At 42.2% G+C, this 17,114-nt stretch overlaps 1 protein-coding gene across 5 annotated transcripts in view; it reads left to right on the forward strand.

Annotated features, from left to right (window-relative positions):
- Nucleotides 1-17,114, forward strand: part of LOC143018649 (erythroid differentiation-related factor 1) — a 74,790-nt gene that overhangs the window by 27,204 nt on the left and 30,472 nt on the right. For all 5 annotated transcript variants that reach the window (XM_076174220.1, XM_076174219.1, XM_076174222.1 and 2 more), the window contains exons 6-12: nt 825-1,035; nt 4,684-4,911; nt 6,563-6,813; nt 13,110-13,369; nt 14,045-14,458; nt 15,225-15,469; nt 15,589-15,762. In XM_076174220.1, coding sequence (XP_076030335.1) covers nt 825-1,035; nt 4,684-4,911; nt 6,563-6,813; nt 13,110-13,369; nt 14,045-14,458; nt 15,225-15,469; nt 15,589-15,762 — 1,783 coding nt within the window. The remainder of the gene's footprint in view (nt 1-824; nt 1,036-4,683; nt 4,912-6,562; nt 6,814-13,109; nt 13,370-14,044; nt 14,459-15,224; nt 15,470-15,588; nt 15,763-17,114) is intronic.

A 17,114-nucleotide genomic window follows, 5' to 3' on the forward strand; every position in this document is an offset into this window, starting at 1 on the left:
CCTCCCTCTTATCTTAGCACTTCCTGGATGACGGGTCATCCCTGCACCTTGTCCACTGCCCTGGGTCAGAAGCAGTGTCGCAAGACCCAGCATATCCACAGCAAGGCCGCTTCATTAAATCGGCGACCCCCCCTATCCGTTCCACCATGCATAAAAGGAGAAGACGGGGAGAAATCCCTTCAGGCTGCGTCAAATTTTGCTCACACATACTACCTCACCCATCATATGTTCATCAACCAAAGTAACCTTTACAATGGTGTGCTGTAGTTGGCTTGATATGCCTATGGGTACCCCCTCAGTGGGTCCCATTGGTTTGGCCCAACCAGAAGTAGGCATAACCCTCACTACTGATTATACAGCTGCCTGGTCTTCTCACCTCTGAGAGGGCCACTATATGTAAGCTACCTGAGCTTCATTAATGTAAAGGTGGGAATGGAAATAAATTATTAAAATAAAGGAAGCAAGTTCATGTCTAGAGGGAATGAAAAGTGTCATGAGAAATAGGTATTTGGAAATAAGCATAAAGAGAAAATTAGACAAAGGATTGGTTGAGTCCATTGCAATGTATGAAGCTAAGACTTGGAATTTAAAGGAACCAGAAAGGAAAAGCCTAAACAAGTTTGAGACAGAGTGTTTAAGAAGTATGTCTTCCAATTTTTTTTTCCAAAATCATGTTCTGATTCTTCACTAAATTACTTCTGTAGTTTTGCTCCACATGATTTTTCAGTTTTGTGATATAGAACCTTGGAATTATTACCCCATGTATACTCTTCCAACCCCTCAACTACATGCATAGTTCTGTTAACTCTTTATCTATATTGCAGCCTTCTATTATGGTGTCAGAGGTGCCTGAGCCAACACTTGAAGATCAACTTCCTCAGTCATCAGGCCAAGCATTTACTCGTAATATTCTATGGACTTTTGAAGATTTGCGTATGCTGATAGGGACAGACTTGCCAATATTTGGTGGAGGAACTCATCCTTGCGTCTCATTACGACTCAGAGACACAAACAAACCCATCAACATACTCACAGGTACTTATGTTGTCCTTAAAGGGTAACCACTTCATAAATAAAAGGTGTCTAATTTTACTGGAATTAGTTTTGAGTACTTCACAAAGTCAATAATAGCTAAATGAGTTACACCAAAACTTTTTTTTTATTTTTTTTTATTTTTTTTTTTATTGGAATTTGAAATCACTGATCCTATTCCCAAAATGTCTGCTTCAGCCTTTCTTCATCAGTTGTATTCATTCTTCATGCATTGTCATTTTATTAACTTAATTGTAGTATACAGAAAAGGAACAACACTCATTGGGTCCTGTCTTCTATTCTCTAATTTTTTATCATGCCTAGCCTCAAAGCCATACAGTTTCAACTTAATCTATATCCTTGATTTCCAATTATTATATTTAGATTTGAACTTGTGCATTGTTTGAGCTTGGGCTATATCACTTTCTAAGTTATTCCAAGTATTTATGCCTCTATATGGAAAACTGTATTTCATCACATACTTTAGGCATATGGTCTGTCTTAACTTCTATGACCTCTTAAGTCCCTCCCATCTTTAATCAGGAGAACTCTTCTGTCAATGCACTCTGTCCCCTTTAATGACCTCAATACTATAATCATATCACCTCTTTCTCTTCTATCTTTCAAAGTTGGCAGACCCAGTGCTATTAGTCTTTCCTCGTATGGTTTATCTGCCAGGCTGGACCAGTTTGGTTTCTGCCCATCGTATTCTCTCAATCTTGTTGATCTTCTTCATTCCTGTGATTATGTGTGGACCATACTACTGACACATATTCCAGTCTTGGATGGATCAAGGTTTTGATGAGTTTTTTCATCATCTATTCATCCATGTAGTGAAACGCCACCTTGATCTTCTGTGGTCGTATGTCTCTCTCACAACTAATATGTCTGTCAGAAGACAGGTTGTCTTTTATTAGCACTCCCAAATCTTTCTCCTCTTTTGCTTTTGTAATGAGTTTACTTCTCAAGGAATAGTTTAACCTCTTCCATACAATGACACCTACGAAGGCGTCATGAGGCACGAGTGGGTACACGAGGATGTTGGTGTCAGTGTCTTGATTATATATATTTTGTAGTTGTAGCTGAGTGACCCCCAAATTCTATGAGATTGCTTGATCATATTTTCTGAGAGAAGTAAAGCAAAAGGTAAAGGGGGCAAAGAGGAGAGCAGATGTGAAATGGGGTAAGAGTATGACAGAAAATTTAGAAAGTAATAAAAAGATGTTTTGGAAAGAAATTAAGAGAGGAAGAGGAGGCGAATCAAGTAGAGAAGAAAAGGTAAAAGGTGCAGATGGAGAGATGATAATGGAAGAGAAGGCAGTAAGGGGAAGATGGACAGAATATTTTAGGGAGCTGCTAAATGTGAAGGAGGATAGGGAGGGAAAGATAGCTGCAGTGGGAAATGTGAAGAAAATGAGTGATGAGTGAGGAAAATGGAGGAGAAGTAAGGAAGGATGAGGTGAAGGCAGTTGTTAAGATGATGAAAACAGGTAAGGCACCTTGTCTGGATGGATGCCATGCAGAATGTCTGAAAAAGGGAGGTACAGTGATGGTGGAATGGCTGGTGAGGTTATTTAATGTTTGCTGGAGAGAGGGTAGAGTGCCTGAGGACTGGAGGAGTGCCTGCCTGTATAGTTCCTCTTTACAAGGGAAAAGGGGACAAGTGTGAATGTAGTACTTTCAGAGGGATTAGCTTGTTAAGTGTAGTTGGGAAGGCTTATGGGAGGATCTTGATTGAGAGGATTAGGAGAGGAACAGAATTAGTAATTGGTGAGGAACAGTGTGGATTTAGGACAGGTAGAGGTTGTGTAGATCAGATCTTTGTGGTAAGACAGATATATGAGAAAGCTATAGGAAAAGGGAAGGATGTTTTTTGGGCTTTTATGGATCTGGAAAAGGCTTATGATAGGGTAGACAGAAAGGCACTGTGGGAGGTTATGCAGATATACGGGATAGGAGGAAAGCTTCTGTGAGCTGTCAAGAGTTTTTATGAGAGTAGTAGAGCTTGTGTCAGGATTAGAAATGGAGAGAGTGAGTGGTTCGAGGTAAAGGTGGGACTTCAGCAAGGATGCGTTATGTCACCCTGGCTGTTCAACTTATACATGGATGGGGTGGTGCGAGAGGTAAATGCAAGGGTAGTGGGTCAGGGATTGGAGATGGTTAAAGAAAATGGAGAAAAGTGGGAGGTGAGCCAGCTGTTGTTTGCGGATGACACTGCACTTGTGGCAGGATCGGAGGAGGGATTGAGGAAGTTGGTGGCAGAGTTTGGGAGAGTATGTGATAGAAGAAAGCTAAAGATAAATGTGGGTAAAAGTAAGGTGATGAGATGTACAAGGGGTGAAAGTGGCAGTAGACTGGAAGTGAGCATTAAGGGAGGGCGACTGGAGGAAGTGGATAGTTTTAGATACTTGGGTGCAAATGTGGCAGGAAAAGGTTGAGTGAAAGTGGAGGTAGAATGTAGATTGAGAGAAGCGAGTAAATGCCTTGGTGGATTAAAGAGTGTAATGAGGAATAGACATTTGGGAATGGATGCTAAGAGGAGACTGTATGAAGGAGTGATTGTGCCAACAGCACTGTATGGGGCACAAACATGGAACATAAGAAGAGAGAAGGAGTCTAAATGTGTTTGAGATGAGGTGTCTGAGAAGTATGATGGGGGTTACTAGGCTAGATAAAGTGAGAAATGAGGAGGTGAGGAGGAGAACAAGGGTGGAAAGGGAGTTGGGAGATAGGGTTGATGAAAGAATATTAGGATGGTTTGGACACATGGAAAGAATGAGTGAAGAAAGACTAGTAAAAGAGGTATGGAAGGCAGATGTGGAGGGAGTGAACATGAGAGGACATCCTAGGATGAGATGGATGGATGGGGTGAAGGGGGCTTTGGGGAAGAGAGGAATGTCTGTTGAGGAAGGACGGGAGAGGACAGAAGACAGGGGTGAATGGAGAATGGTTGTATATGGATGATGTTGTGATGCATGAGGTGGAATGGGCGGGGATGGGGGGTGAGGTAGTATATGTGAGCAAAATTTGACAGAGCCCGAAGTGATTTCTCCCCATCTCCTTTTATGCAATGGGGGGACGGATAGGGGGGGTCGCAGATGTAATGAAGTGGCCTTGCTGTGGATGTGCTGTGTCTTGCGACACTGCTTCTGACCCAGGGCAGTGGACAAGGTGCAGGGATGACCCATCATCCAGGAGGTTCTAAGATAAGAGGGAGGGTGGAGGGGTGTGGAGTGTATTCAGGGATGGAATGGGTGGAAATGATTTTATGCCTTTTCCTTTTTGGCTACCTCCCTTGTAAGGGGGAAAAAGCCTTGGTATATGTATGTATGTGTGTAGGGGAGGGGCCACTATGGGCATTGGTCAGATGGTCAGTCCCATGTTACTGTGCCTTTGAGGGTTCATCCTCCCTCCATCACCTCAATGTCACCTTTTAAAAATATGGTCCTTTAAGTGGTTGCTCTCTCTGCTGGACAAAAATGTTAAAAATACATGGTTTCATAAATACACACAAGAGCTTCATTTTACATATAAAAGACCTCCCAGTGAATGCCAATGAGAAACTGAACATAGTTGGAGTAGTAGCGAACACATGATTTAGAGAACATTTCTTAATCCAAACTAATATCCCTTTTATTGTCCATTGCTCAGGTATCGATTACTGGTTGGATAATCTCATGTGTAATGTCCCTGAAGTCCTGATGTGTTACCATCTAAATGGTATTGTCCAAAAATATGAACTTCTGAAGACTGAAGATCTCCCTCACATGGAAGACTCACCATTTTCCCCAAGGCTTATTCGTGATGTAGCACAGAATATTCTTTCTTTCCTGAAGAACAAAGCTACCAAGGAGGGACACACATACTGGCTTTTTAAAGGTTGGTTCCCATTATAAAGTACCTTTTCATAATTAAGTGATGTTCGGGAGTGCAAGATTTCATTTGAATCCATTCACTGACATTAACAGCATACAATATAGTAAAATCCACAGCACCCATTGCTATATCATGGACTATCCATGTACATGTAGACCACACATCAGACATAATCCAGATCAATCAATCTACTCCCCATGGGTCTCTTGTAGGAGACCAATGGCTCCCAGCTATGGCCACTGGGCAGGCTCATTACGTCACTCAGGGAAGAAGTATGGTGTTATGTAGGAATGCATGGCCAGTATCTGCAGATCAGGGAAGAGAGAATGCAAAAGATAGGGTGAATGAAGGGAAATTGTGAATGGATGAAAGGGTGACGTGGCCTGAAGGGATGTTCTTATCTGCTCTGTAAAGTATTTTGAGGGGATTAGGAGGAGGGGATTCCCATATTGTGAGGTGGTGGTGGTAAACCAGATCTGGCTATTGGGCCATGTTGTGGAAATATGTACCTTGCTGCATTGCCTTCAGCTCAAGCGGTATGGTAGGAGACAGAGATGATTTCAGCCATGAGGTGCTGAGATGGGAGAAGTATTGAATGGGTTAATGCTTATAAAGTTGGTGTGTGCTTTGACTTGAACACCTTACAAGAGAGAAAAGCCCTTTATATGTGGGTGTAGGTTTTTTTGTGCTCCTACTTATATTACAAAGAATAAGAGCTAGCTCATACAGTCAACTTAAACATTCCCAATGGTTGATTCTGACCTTGAATTGCCCTATGTTGTTTGATTTTATTATTCCTCTAATCATATTGTTTCTATCTATACACCAAAGGCTTCTCTTCCCTTATAAAGGAGGTAGCCAGCCAAGGCAGGCATCCACCCCTACCCTCACCCATCCCATTCCCATCCATCATCCATCATTGTTTGAGATTTATCTCAGCTCCTCGTAGACGAAGGGTCATCCCTGTCTCTTGTCCATTGCCCAGGTCAGGAGCAGTGCAGCAAAACACAGCTTCATTACTTAGCAACCCTTGCACCTCATCCCCTCATGTGAAAATAGAGATGGGGTGACACCTATTTGGGATGCAAAAATTTATTATACATTCACGTATTATTCCATGAATTAATAAGTCTACATGAAAAAAAGTTTTTTAATGACCTTCAAACATCAAATTTTTAAATTTCATCTCATGACCTATTTTTCCAAGACAAATATTCTTTATTCTAAAGGTTATTTATGTACCAGTCACCCTTCCCCCCACTTCAGGTTGGGTGGCAGAGTTATATTATATATTGATTCCTTGTGAGGGGGGGGAAATACAGGAAGGGATTTTCTCTCTCTCTCTCTCTCTCTCTCTCTCTCTCTCTCTCTCTCTCTCTCTCTCTCTCTCTCTCTCTCTCTCTCTCTCTCTCCCTCTCTCTCTCCCTCTCTCTCTCTCTCTCTCTCTCTCTCTCTCTCTCTCTATATATATATATATATATATATATATATATATATATATATATATATCTCTGTCTCTCTCTCTCTCTCTCTCTCTCTCTCTCTCTCTCTCTCTCTCTCTCTCTCTCTCTCTCTCTCTATTTTCCTTCCTTGGCAGGTTACATGGTGCAAATATGCCTCTGATTATTATTATTTTCCTACTCTCCTTGAATAGGCAAAGATGATGACATTGTCAAGTTGTATGATTTGACATCTTTATGCAGTGAAGGAGGAATTACAGTGGATGGCTCAGAAGAGTTGCCAGAGAATGGTGAAGGGAATCCATTTACAGTTCCAGTTGGAATGTTGTTTTACAGAGTAGCTAAGAACATGAAGGCATCAGAAGAGGCTCATTCAAAACAGGCAACCATAAGAGCTCTGCTAAAAAACTCCCTTAGCCTATTGGACAAACACAAATACCCCCAAGTAAGCTTGATTTACATATGTGGTTTGGTTAGTTCATGATTTTGTAGGATGTGTTACCAATAGAAAATTACAAAAGACAAGATTATTTGAAGGATAGACTGAGCAGCACTTGTTCCAGTATGATACTGCAGACATTACTAAATAAAGATGTATTTACTGTAATTCTGGCAAGGACCATTGATTTGCAAGGTAAACAATAAAAGGAATTACACAGCATAACACATGTTTTGTTTATTTGTATGTTTAATGTTCATACATATAATATTTGCTACTGAATTCAAATATCTCATTCGTTTTGACATAATATTAATAGTTTTTTATTTAATTTTAATTTCATATTTTCTCATTATATATGCAACTTTTCTATATGGCAGTATATTGATTCAATCCATTTTAATATTGTAAGGATAATTACACAACATTTAGTACATACATAGATATACCATGGCTTTTTTCCCCCATACAAGGGAGGTAGCCAAAAAAAAATGGTATAAAAACCACTCCCACCCATTCCATCCCCATCACACTCCACTCCCCTCCACCCTCTTCCCTCCATCTTGGCACCTCCTGGATGATGGGTCATTCCTACATCTTGTCCACTACCCTGGGTCAGGAGCAGTGTTGCAAGACACAGCACATCCACAGCAAGGCCACTTCATTGAATCAGCGACTCCCCCTCTCCATCCCCTCATGCAGAAATGGAGAAGACAGGGAGAAATTCCTTCGGCTTGCTTCAAAATTGTCTCACACATACTCCCTCACCCCCCAACCCCCCACCCAATCCACCTCATGGATCACAACATCATATACAACCATTCTCCATTCACCCGTATCTTCTGTCCTCTCCTGCCTTCCTCAACAGACATTCCCCTATTCCCCAAAGCCCCTTTTACCCCATCCATCCATCTCATCCTAGGTCGCCCCCTCATGTTCACTCCTTCCACATCTGCCTTCCACACCTCTTTTACTAGTCTTTCTTCACTCATTCTTTCCGTGTCCAAACCATCCCAGTACTGTTTCATCAACCCTATCTCCCAACCCTCTTTCCACCCCTGTTCTCCTCCTCGCCTCCTCATTTCTCACTCTATCCAGCCTAGTAACCCCTATCATACTTCTCATGCACCTCATCTCAAACACATTCAAACTCCTCTCTTCCTCTCTTATGTTCCGTGTTTCTGCCCCATACATTGCTGTCAGCACAATCACTCATAGCATCCATTCCCAAATGTCTATTTCTCATTACACTTTTTAATCCACCACAAACTCTGTCACTAACTTCCTCAATCCCTCCTCAGTTCCTGCTATAAGCACAGTGTCATCTGCAAACAACAGCTAGCTTATCTCCCACTTTTCTCCATTTTCTTTAACCATCTCCAATCCCTGACCTACCACCCTTGCATTTACCTCTCACACCACCCCATCCATGTATAAATTGAACAGCTAGGGTGACATAACACATCCCTGATGAAGTCCTACCTTTACCTCAAACCACTCGCTCCCTCCATTTCTAATCCTGACACACGCTCTACTACTCTTGTAAAAACTCTTGACAGCTAAAAACTTTCCTCCGATCCCATATATATGCAAAACCTCCCACAGTTCCTTCCTTTCTACCCTATCATAAGCCTATTCCAAATCCATAAAAACCCAAAAAACATCCTTACCTTTAGCTATAGCTTTCTCACATATCTGTCTTTCCACAAAAATCTGATTTATGCAACCTCTACCTGTCCTAAACCCACACTGTTCCTCACCAATTCCCTCTGTTCCTTTCCTAACCCTCTCAATCAAGACCCTCCCATAAGCCTTCCCAACTACACTCAACAAGCTGATCCCTCTGAAACCACTACACTCACACTTGTCCCCCTTTCCCTTGTAAAGTGGAACTATACAGGCACTCCTCCAGTCCTCCAGCGCACTACCCTCTCTTAAACAAACATTAGATAACCTCACCAGCCAGTCCACCATCACTGTACCTCCTTTTTCCAGACATTCTGCATGACATCCATCAAGACCAGATGCCTTACCTGCTCTCATCATCTTAACAACTGCCTTCACTTTATCCTTCCTTACTTCTCCTCCATTTTCCTCACTCATCACGGTCATGTTCTTAGCACTTCCCACTGCAACTACCTTTTCCTCCCTAACCTCCTTCACTTTTAGCAACTCCCTAAAATACTCTGCCCATCTTCCTTACTGCCTTCTCTTCCATTGTCATTTCTCCATCTGCACCTTTTACCTTTTCTTCTCTACTTGATTTGCCTCCTCTTCCTCTTATAATTTCTTTCCAGAACATCTTCTTATTACTTTCAAAATTTTCTGTCATACTCTTACCCCGTTTCACATCTGCTCTCCTCTTTGCATCCTTTATCTTATGCTTTACATCTCTTATCTTTGTGCCTCGCATATGATTCTCATCTTTTGTAACCAATCTGTGAAAGCTTGCTTCTTCTCTTCTACAAACTTCTTTGTTTCCTCATCCCACCATTCACTACCCTTCCTTCTATTTCCTCCCATCCTCCTTGTCTAGAAGTCCTTTTATGATCAAGGTTTTCTAGAGTGCATACTTTCATCTTCTCCTCTAGAGACCATACATCTCCCATTATAGCAATATCCCATTGTCCTTGATATCTTCTTTCCATTATTGTGATGTCCTGATGAAATCTCTCACTATGCTCCTCACTAACATCACCCAAGTTTTTGGGGAAGAAAGCTGGGTGAGAATGCATAAAATTAACCTTTAACCTCTTCAATACGAGTTACAGACGCTCCTCAACTTACGTTTTAGTTACGTTCCGAACGGCCGAACGTAATGTGAAAATGAACGTAAGTTGTTACTGTACATTTGAGTAATGTATGACCGTTCATACTGTACTGTACATTCATAAATTCTATTACTGTATCTTATAAAACACCCCTAAATCATTAATTATAAACATAACATTGTAAAAAAATAACATTAATTTCAAATAAATTAAATTCAAGCAACATAAAGTGAGATGGTGGAGGAGAAGGGGGAGGAGGAGGAGGCAAGTCACGTTCAGTCTGTCGTTTGTGCCATGTAAACAATGGACGCATAGTTATGCGTAAGTATCGTTTGAACGTCTACCACTACGGAGAGCGCGCTAAACTAAAAAATTCACTCAAAAAAAAAAAAAAAAAAAAATTACAATTTTTTTTTTTACAGTCAGTTCAAACGTAAAATAAAAAAAACGTAAAATGAATGAACGTAAGTAGAGGAGCGTCTGTATATTCTTGCATGCAGCATCGGATGCCTGATGTTCAATGCATCACTCCACTTGTGATATGAAATATAAAGTCACTGCTTTATTAGTCATTCTCTTTCCTTTTGAGTAATAATAAACACAGAAAACATGAACCAGTTCACAGAATTCAGGGAGTCACTTAGCTACAGCTACATACATACATACGCACATACATACATATACCAAGGCTTTTTCCCCCTTACAAGGGAGGTAGCCAAAAAGAAAAAGGCATAAAATCATTCCCACCCATTCCCTCCCTAAATACACTCCACTCCCCTCCACCCTCCCTCTTATCTTAGCACCTCCTGGATGATGGGTCATCCCTGCACCCTGTCCACTGCCATGGGTCAGAGGCAGTGTCGCAAGGCACAGCACATCCACAGCAAGGCTGCTTCATTAAATCGGTGACTCCCCCTCTCCGTCCCCCCATGCATAAAAGGAGAAGACGGGGAGAAATCCCCCTGGGCTGCGTCAAATTTTGCTCACACATACTACCTCACCCCCCATCCCCCCATCCATTCCACCTCATGCATCACAACATCATCCATATACAATCATTCTCCATTCACCCCTGTCTTCTGTCCTCTCCTGTCCTTCCTCAACAGACATTCCCCTCTTCCCCAAAGCCCCCTTCACCCCATCCATCCACCTCATCCTAGGACGTCCCCTCATGTTCACTCCCTCCACATCTGCCTTCCATACCTCTTTTACTAGTCTTTATTCATTCTTTCTTTCCATGTGTCCAAACCATCCTAATACTCTTTCATCAACCCTATCTCCCAACTCCTTTTCCACCCCTGTTCTCCTCACCTCCTCATTTCTCACTCTATCTAGCCTAGTAACCCCTATCATACTTCTCAGACACCTCATCTCAAACACATTCAAACTCCTTCTCTCTTCCTCTCTCATGTTCCATGTTTCTGCTCCATACAGTGCTGTTGGCACAATCACTCCTTCATACAGTCTCCTCTTAGCATCCATTCCCAAATGTCTATTCCCCAGCTACAGCTACAAAATAAATATAATCAGGGCACTGATGGCAGCATCCTGGTATACCCACTTGTGCCTCATAATAATGCCTATGTAGGCGTCATCATATGGAAGAGGTTAAGGATATATGACAACCCAGTTTCTTGAATTTCTCAATAACCTTTGCTACCAGTTGTTTATAATTTGGATCTTTTAATATCCTAGGAATCCACAAAGTACATTACAAAATGCACACCAAGCTTCTTTTTCAACTTTTGTCATCACTCTTTCCCTTTTCTCCAACTTCAACATTGCATTTACTTGGGGTCCAACAAGTGCACCACCCTTGATCTTAGCCTCAGATAGCTTTGGAAACATGAGACAAATGTCTTGAAAAACTTCTCCATGGAGCTGGTCAGGATGTTTTTTCTTCAATTCAGCTGCCATTATTGAAGGGTCCTGCTTCATCTCACATACCAACTTTGACAGTCTGAGCAGTTGTCTTCTTGCCCCGGGAGCCAGGTTTGTGAGGTGGTGCAGTGCCGGGAGAGAGTGTGGCGACTGCCTTTTTGAGCTTGAAGAGTGACACATGGCTCACATTCAGATCAGCAGCTGCATGCTTTACTGGCACTCCCTGCTCCATTAGGGTGAGGGCACGAGTCTTCTCCATTGTCAGCTTGCTATGCCCCATTGTGATGGTATGGTGGTGTCTGACAGGGCGTCAAATTCAGCAGAAAGATGAAAAAGTTGTGGTCTGTAAAGCTGCGTAACACAGGTGCATGCTGTCTGAGCTCTGAGAACACTCTGGAGCTGAGCTTGGCAAGAAGTTGAGGGAGACAAGGGGAGGAGGGAACATGCATCATACCAAGCTCCTCCCACTGCCTATATGGTGGGAACATGGTGTAAAAGTTAACTGCAAATTTCAAATTAACATTTCCATTACAGTGGAGAGGTCAACTTTTCCTTTGTGCCAACTGTACGTAGCAGAACATCCACACATGCCAAAAAACGTCAGAACAATACCCAAATACCTATACCACGCACAAATACTCTCTTCTCTTCCTCCACAACTGCCAGACACTGGCCTCTAGAAGTATATCCATGATCATATTCACAGCTCCATTAACAAACTGAAAGACAATACATTGGTGCATGCTAGACTCCCTGATATCCATTCCTCTGAATCCTATCTCCCCAAAAAGGACATCCACCTGGCCAGACTGTGATCTAGCCACCATCCAGCCCTTCTAAGTTACTAGAAGAGGCTGGATGACTGCGTTGTAGACAACTGCCCAGGTTGTAACACTTCATCCCAAACTATACAACACATTATGGAATACTGCATTTATACAATCATGAATGCCAACAACACAATATACGCTCTGTAAAGGATTTGTGGGAAACCCATTCCAGCTGTGGCATTCCTCAGGGAGACAATACTGCTTGGCCAGACATTCTAGGGAATGACAACAACAACAACAACAATCTTGCCTAGAGGTGACCCACAGGGTTAACACTCAGTCTCCTGACCAGGTCCCACATTTCTGTCAAATTTATATTTTCTTCACCTATTTTACATGAAGAGTGCTAACAACTGGTCACAGCTCCTCACCTTTACATGTTAGTAACAGAAACAATCCTACATTAATACAGTGTGTCTTCCCAGAGAAATCTATAGGGGAGCCTGGGTACCATTGTTGTACACTGTGGGGTTGTTGCCTTCCAGTCAGTGAAACTTGAGGCAATGGCCACAGACACTGGTTCAGCCCACAATTCACTCATTGAAGAGATTTTGTTGTGTGGAAGGACTAAATGAAGGACTATAGTTGTCCCGGTTTTTTGTATGGTGGTAGAATATGGAGCAGTAGATGTCCGTTGACAAGTGAGTACTTTGTGGTGTACTGATTGGTGCCCTAGAAGTACAATTCTGAAGCAGCCACCCTTCCCATTCCCAACAACTCTCATTAGGTTCAGTGGATATACCCCATCCATGAGTTCTATGGGCGTCCCCTTGATCTCCTCCATCAAGGGTTGTCTCATTTATTTGGTGCCTTCCAACAGATTGTTTCTTCTGCGCACTACTTGCTGTCAGATCTCTACATGCCCCAAGACATTGACCCAGAATCACCTCATGTTTCGGACTGTAGTGATGAAGAGAGCGAGTGGTCATCTGTTGCCAGTAGTGATAATGAGGACAGTGACAGTGAAGGAAAAAGTGAGGTAGATGCTGTAGCTTCAGCATCAGGGAGTTCAAGTTCAACAATAAAAGTTTCTTCTTTGTGTCTTCCTTATAGAAATCGCACAAGATCTGAAAGCTACAGGTAAGTTTTCTTTCATTGAAAGAACAGCTGATTATAGTTCCGAGTCAAAAAAAAAAAAAAAAACAATGTGTAAGTGATCTTTTCTTCATTTATTTACTTGTTTGAATTTGTATTTCATTTCTTCCCTGTCTTCTCTATTTTATGCATGAGGGGATGGAGAGGGAAGGTTGCTGATTAAGTGAAGTGACCTTGCTGTGGATGTTCTGTATCTTGCTGCATTGCTTCTGACCCAGAGAGTAGGCAGGAGATGGGGACGACCCTTCATCCATGAGGAGCTAAGATGAGAGGGAAACAAGGATGGTAGGTGGGAGTGGGTGTGTGCATTTGTCTTGGGTACCTCTCTTATAAGGGGGAAGAAGCCCTTGGTATAGATAGTTTTATTTTTTGGGGAGTGGGGTGTTTCAAGGATTTACTGATGACTGTTTTGAGAAATTTTATTTTATTTTATATATTAGGGCTTCTTCCTCCATATAAGGGAGGTAGCAAAGTCAAAGGCATGCTCCTGCTCCCACCCATTCCACTCCCATCCATCACCCTTGTGTCCCTCATTTATCAAAGCTCTTCATAGATGAAAGGTCATCCCTGCCCCCTGCCCACTGCCCAGGTTTGAAGTAATGCAGCAAGACACATTTTTGAGAAAAACCTTTGATATTTAATACCTCACCTTTTTTGCAGGCCTCCACCCCTTCAGTTCTCAATAGAGGAGCGATGCAAGGTAGCATTGGAACATGTGGTGGCAGCACTTGAGGTGTTACAACATAGTAATAACACAGACCAGTCAAGTGTACCAGGATCATCGAGTACAGGAAGAAATTCACCTGTTAAATCTAAAGAGCAGGTGGGGCCCAAGATGGCCAAGCCATTCCAGCCTATCCCAATGCCTTATTCTCCTCTAAAGAAGGAAAATAAGAATGAAGATCCAGTATCAACAGTGCAACAGTCATTTGGACAAGAACCACAGCTCACAGTCTCCATGTTCAATCAGCAGTACTCAGTGTCTAGCTGGTCCGATAAACTTAGTGTACTGCTTCTGAGGAAGGCTGCACTAGTTTATTTAGTGATGGCATATAACACCTTTAGGAACAACAAGCAAGTATTGAATGATTTCAATTATTTGTTTTGGAATTTGATGAATTGATGACAGAAAGAGGTTTTGATCAAGAGGGGAAGTTTGTTGAGCAGGGAAGGGAGAGGGTGGGGGATAGGAGCGAGTGGAGGATGGTTGCGTGTAGATGATATTTTCACACATCCTGAAGAAATTTCTTCCCATCTTCTCTCATTTCCACATGAGGGGACAGGGAGGGAGGGATTGTTGTGTAAGTGAAGCAGCCCTGCAATGGGTGTGCTGTGTCTTGCTGCATCGCTTCTGACCTGGGAAGATGAGAGTGAGGAATGGATGGTGGATGGGGTTGGAGTACATGTTTGCCTTTGATTTGGCTATCTATATCTATCTACCAAGGGTTTTTACCCCCATATAAGGGAGGTAGTCAAGTCAAAAGACGTGTATCCAGTCCCACTTATTCCTCCACCCATTCATCAGCCCTCCCATTCGAGCACTGCAGGAATAAAGGGTCATCTCTGTTCCCTCACTGCTCAGGTTGAAGGCAGTGCAGTGAGACAGCCTAGAGATGTTAGCCCATCAGGGGGCTGCACCTTCTCATGGAAGTGAGGGGGTTGATGGGTTTTGAAAATGGGTAACTTTGCTGTCCATATTACAGTTGTTTGTGAAATGAATGAATCTGAATTAAGATAAATGTGAAGCTACCCCCCTGTGTAAGGGGGGAAAAGCCTTTGGTATATGTATGTATGTATAATAAATTGTGTACTTGCTAACTTACCATTGGTGTCATTATAGGTATGGATTGTCACTCCGATATATCCGCTTCTGTTTACATTCATGGTATGGTATGATAAGACTTCTTGGGCTCAATGACAATGAACTGCCTGTACCCAGCCAGACACTAAGCCTTGCAGGAGACATATACTATATGCTGGTCAAGGCATGGAGTGAGATAACTATCCATATAGAAGACTATAACATGGAAGCAGAATCACAAAAAGAAATGTTGCAACTCCTTGAGAGCATTTTACCTGCTCAGGGTAAGCACAACCAGATTTGAATATGTAATAATCTACAAGGTGATATTTGTGGAAACATTATGTCTAAGTATAGTTTAAGAAAAATCCTGCTCATTAAAAGATTTATTTATCCTGGTTAGAATGCAGCTGGCTCATTAAGGTTCCTTGTGATATTGAAGAAGCTCTGGTGCTAAGCTCCAAAGTTTATCAACAGGCACTGGATTTAAGTGGTGCATCCGTCAATACAAACCTCTGCAAGAGACTTGGCAATGTATACAATGAATTGGGTGTTAACTACATGAATCAAGCATCAAGTAAGTATCCATTTGTATTTTGCTGTTTCTCTAGGATCCCCAAATCTAAGACATGAACAGATTGGAATTACATACATGCTTACATACATATATCCATATACCAAAAGGCCCTTCACCACTTATAATGGGAGTGACCAGTCAAGGCATGTGCTTACTCTTCACCCATCCAACACCCATTTGTTGTCCCTTTTATCTAAGGTCTTTTTGGGTGAAGGGTCATTTTTGATATCCCCCTGGCCTGTGTCAGAAGTAATGCAGCAAGACACAGTATTTCTACAGCAGAACCAGACAGCCAAAGCTAGTTTACCCCATCACTTCATTACATAGTGACACTCCCCACTTACCCTGTCAAGAAACTACAGAGCAGACAGGATCATACAAAATGTAAAGCATTTAAATCTATTTCCCATTAAAAAGTGGAACCCTGGGGGACTTCAAACAGATCTCTCAGATTTTGATGACACAAATATTTATTGCCTTGAGTTTAACTGGCTGCAAACCTAGAACTCCATACTGGTTGGGAGTGGACCTTAGCAAGATCACCACCTTCAGGTATTGTCATTGAAATGTAGTTCAATGCAGGAATTTGTGTTACACAGATTGTGATTGTGTGATACACAGTTGTGAGGAATGAGGTCTATCTATATACCAAGGGTTTTTCCCCCTTACAAGGGAGGTAGCCAAGTCAGAATGCACATACCCACTCCCACCCATTCATTTCCCATCCACTACCCTTTACTCCTCCTCCTTATAGCTCCTCATGTATGATGGGTCATCCCTGTATCCTGCCCACTGCCCTAGGTCAGAAGCAATGTAGCAAGACTAAGTACATCCACAGCAAGGCCACTTCATTTAATCAGTGACCCCTTCTCCATCTCTTCATGCAAAAAAAGAAAAGACGAAGAAATTCCTTTGGGATGTGTAGAAATATCATTCACACACAATGACTCCTTACCCTTACCCCTCATCCCCCATTCCCTCTCTTCCTTGCATCACAGCATCATCTATACACAGCCATTCTCCATTCACCCCTATCTCCTACCTTTTCCCTTCCTTGCTCAACAGACATTCCCCTCTTACTCGATACCTCTCTTAACCCATCCAACTGTCATCCCCACAATTTCATTTCATCCACCTGTGCTTTCCACACCTCTTTTACTACTCTTTCTTCACTCATTCTTTCCATATGTCCAAACCATCCCAGTACTTTTTCATCAGCCCTATCTCCTATCTCCTTTTCCACCCACACTTTCCTCCCCACTTTATTTCTCACTCTGTCCAACCTTGTAACCCCTACCATACTTGTCAGACATTTCATCTCAAACTCATTTAAACTTTACCTCTCTGCCTCT

This window comes from Oratosquilla oratoria, chromosome 35 (assembly GCF_046742065.1).
Source record: "Oratosquilla oratoria isolate Oo_2021 chromosome 35, ASM4674206v1, whole genome shotgun sequence".
Taxonomy (NCBI): Eukaryota; Metazoa; Arthropoda; class Malacostraca; order Stomatopoda; family Squillidae; genus Oratosquilla; species Oratosquilla oratoria.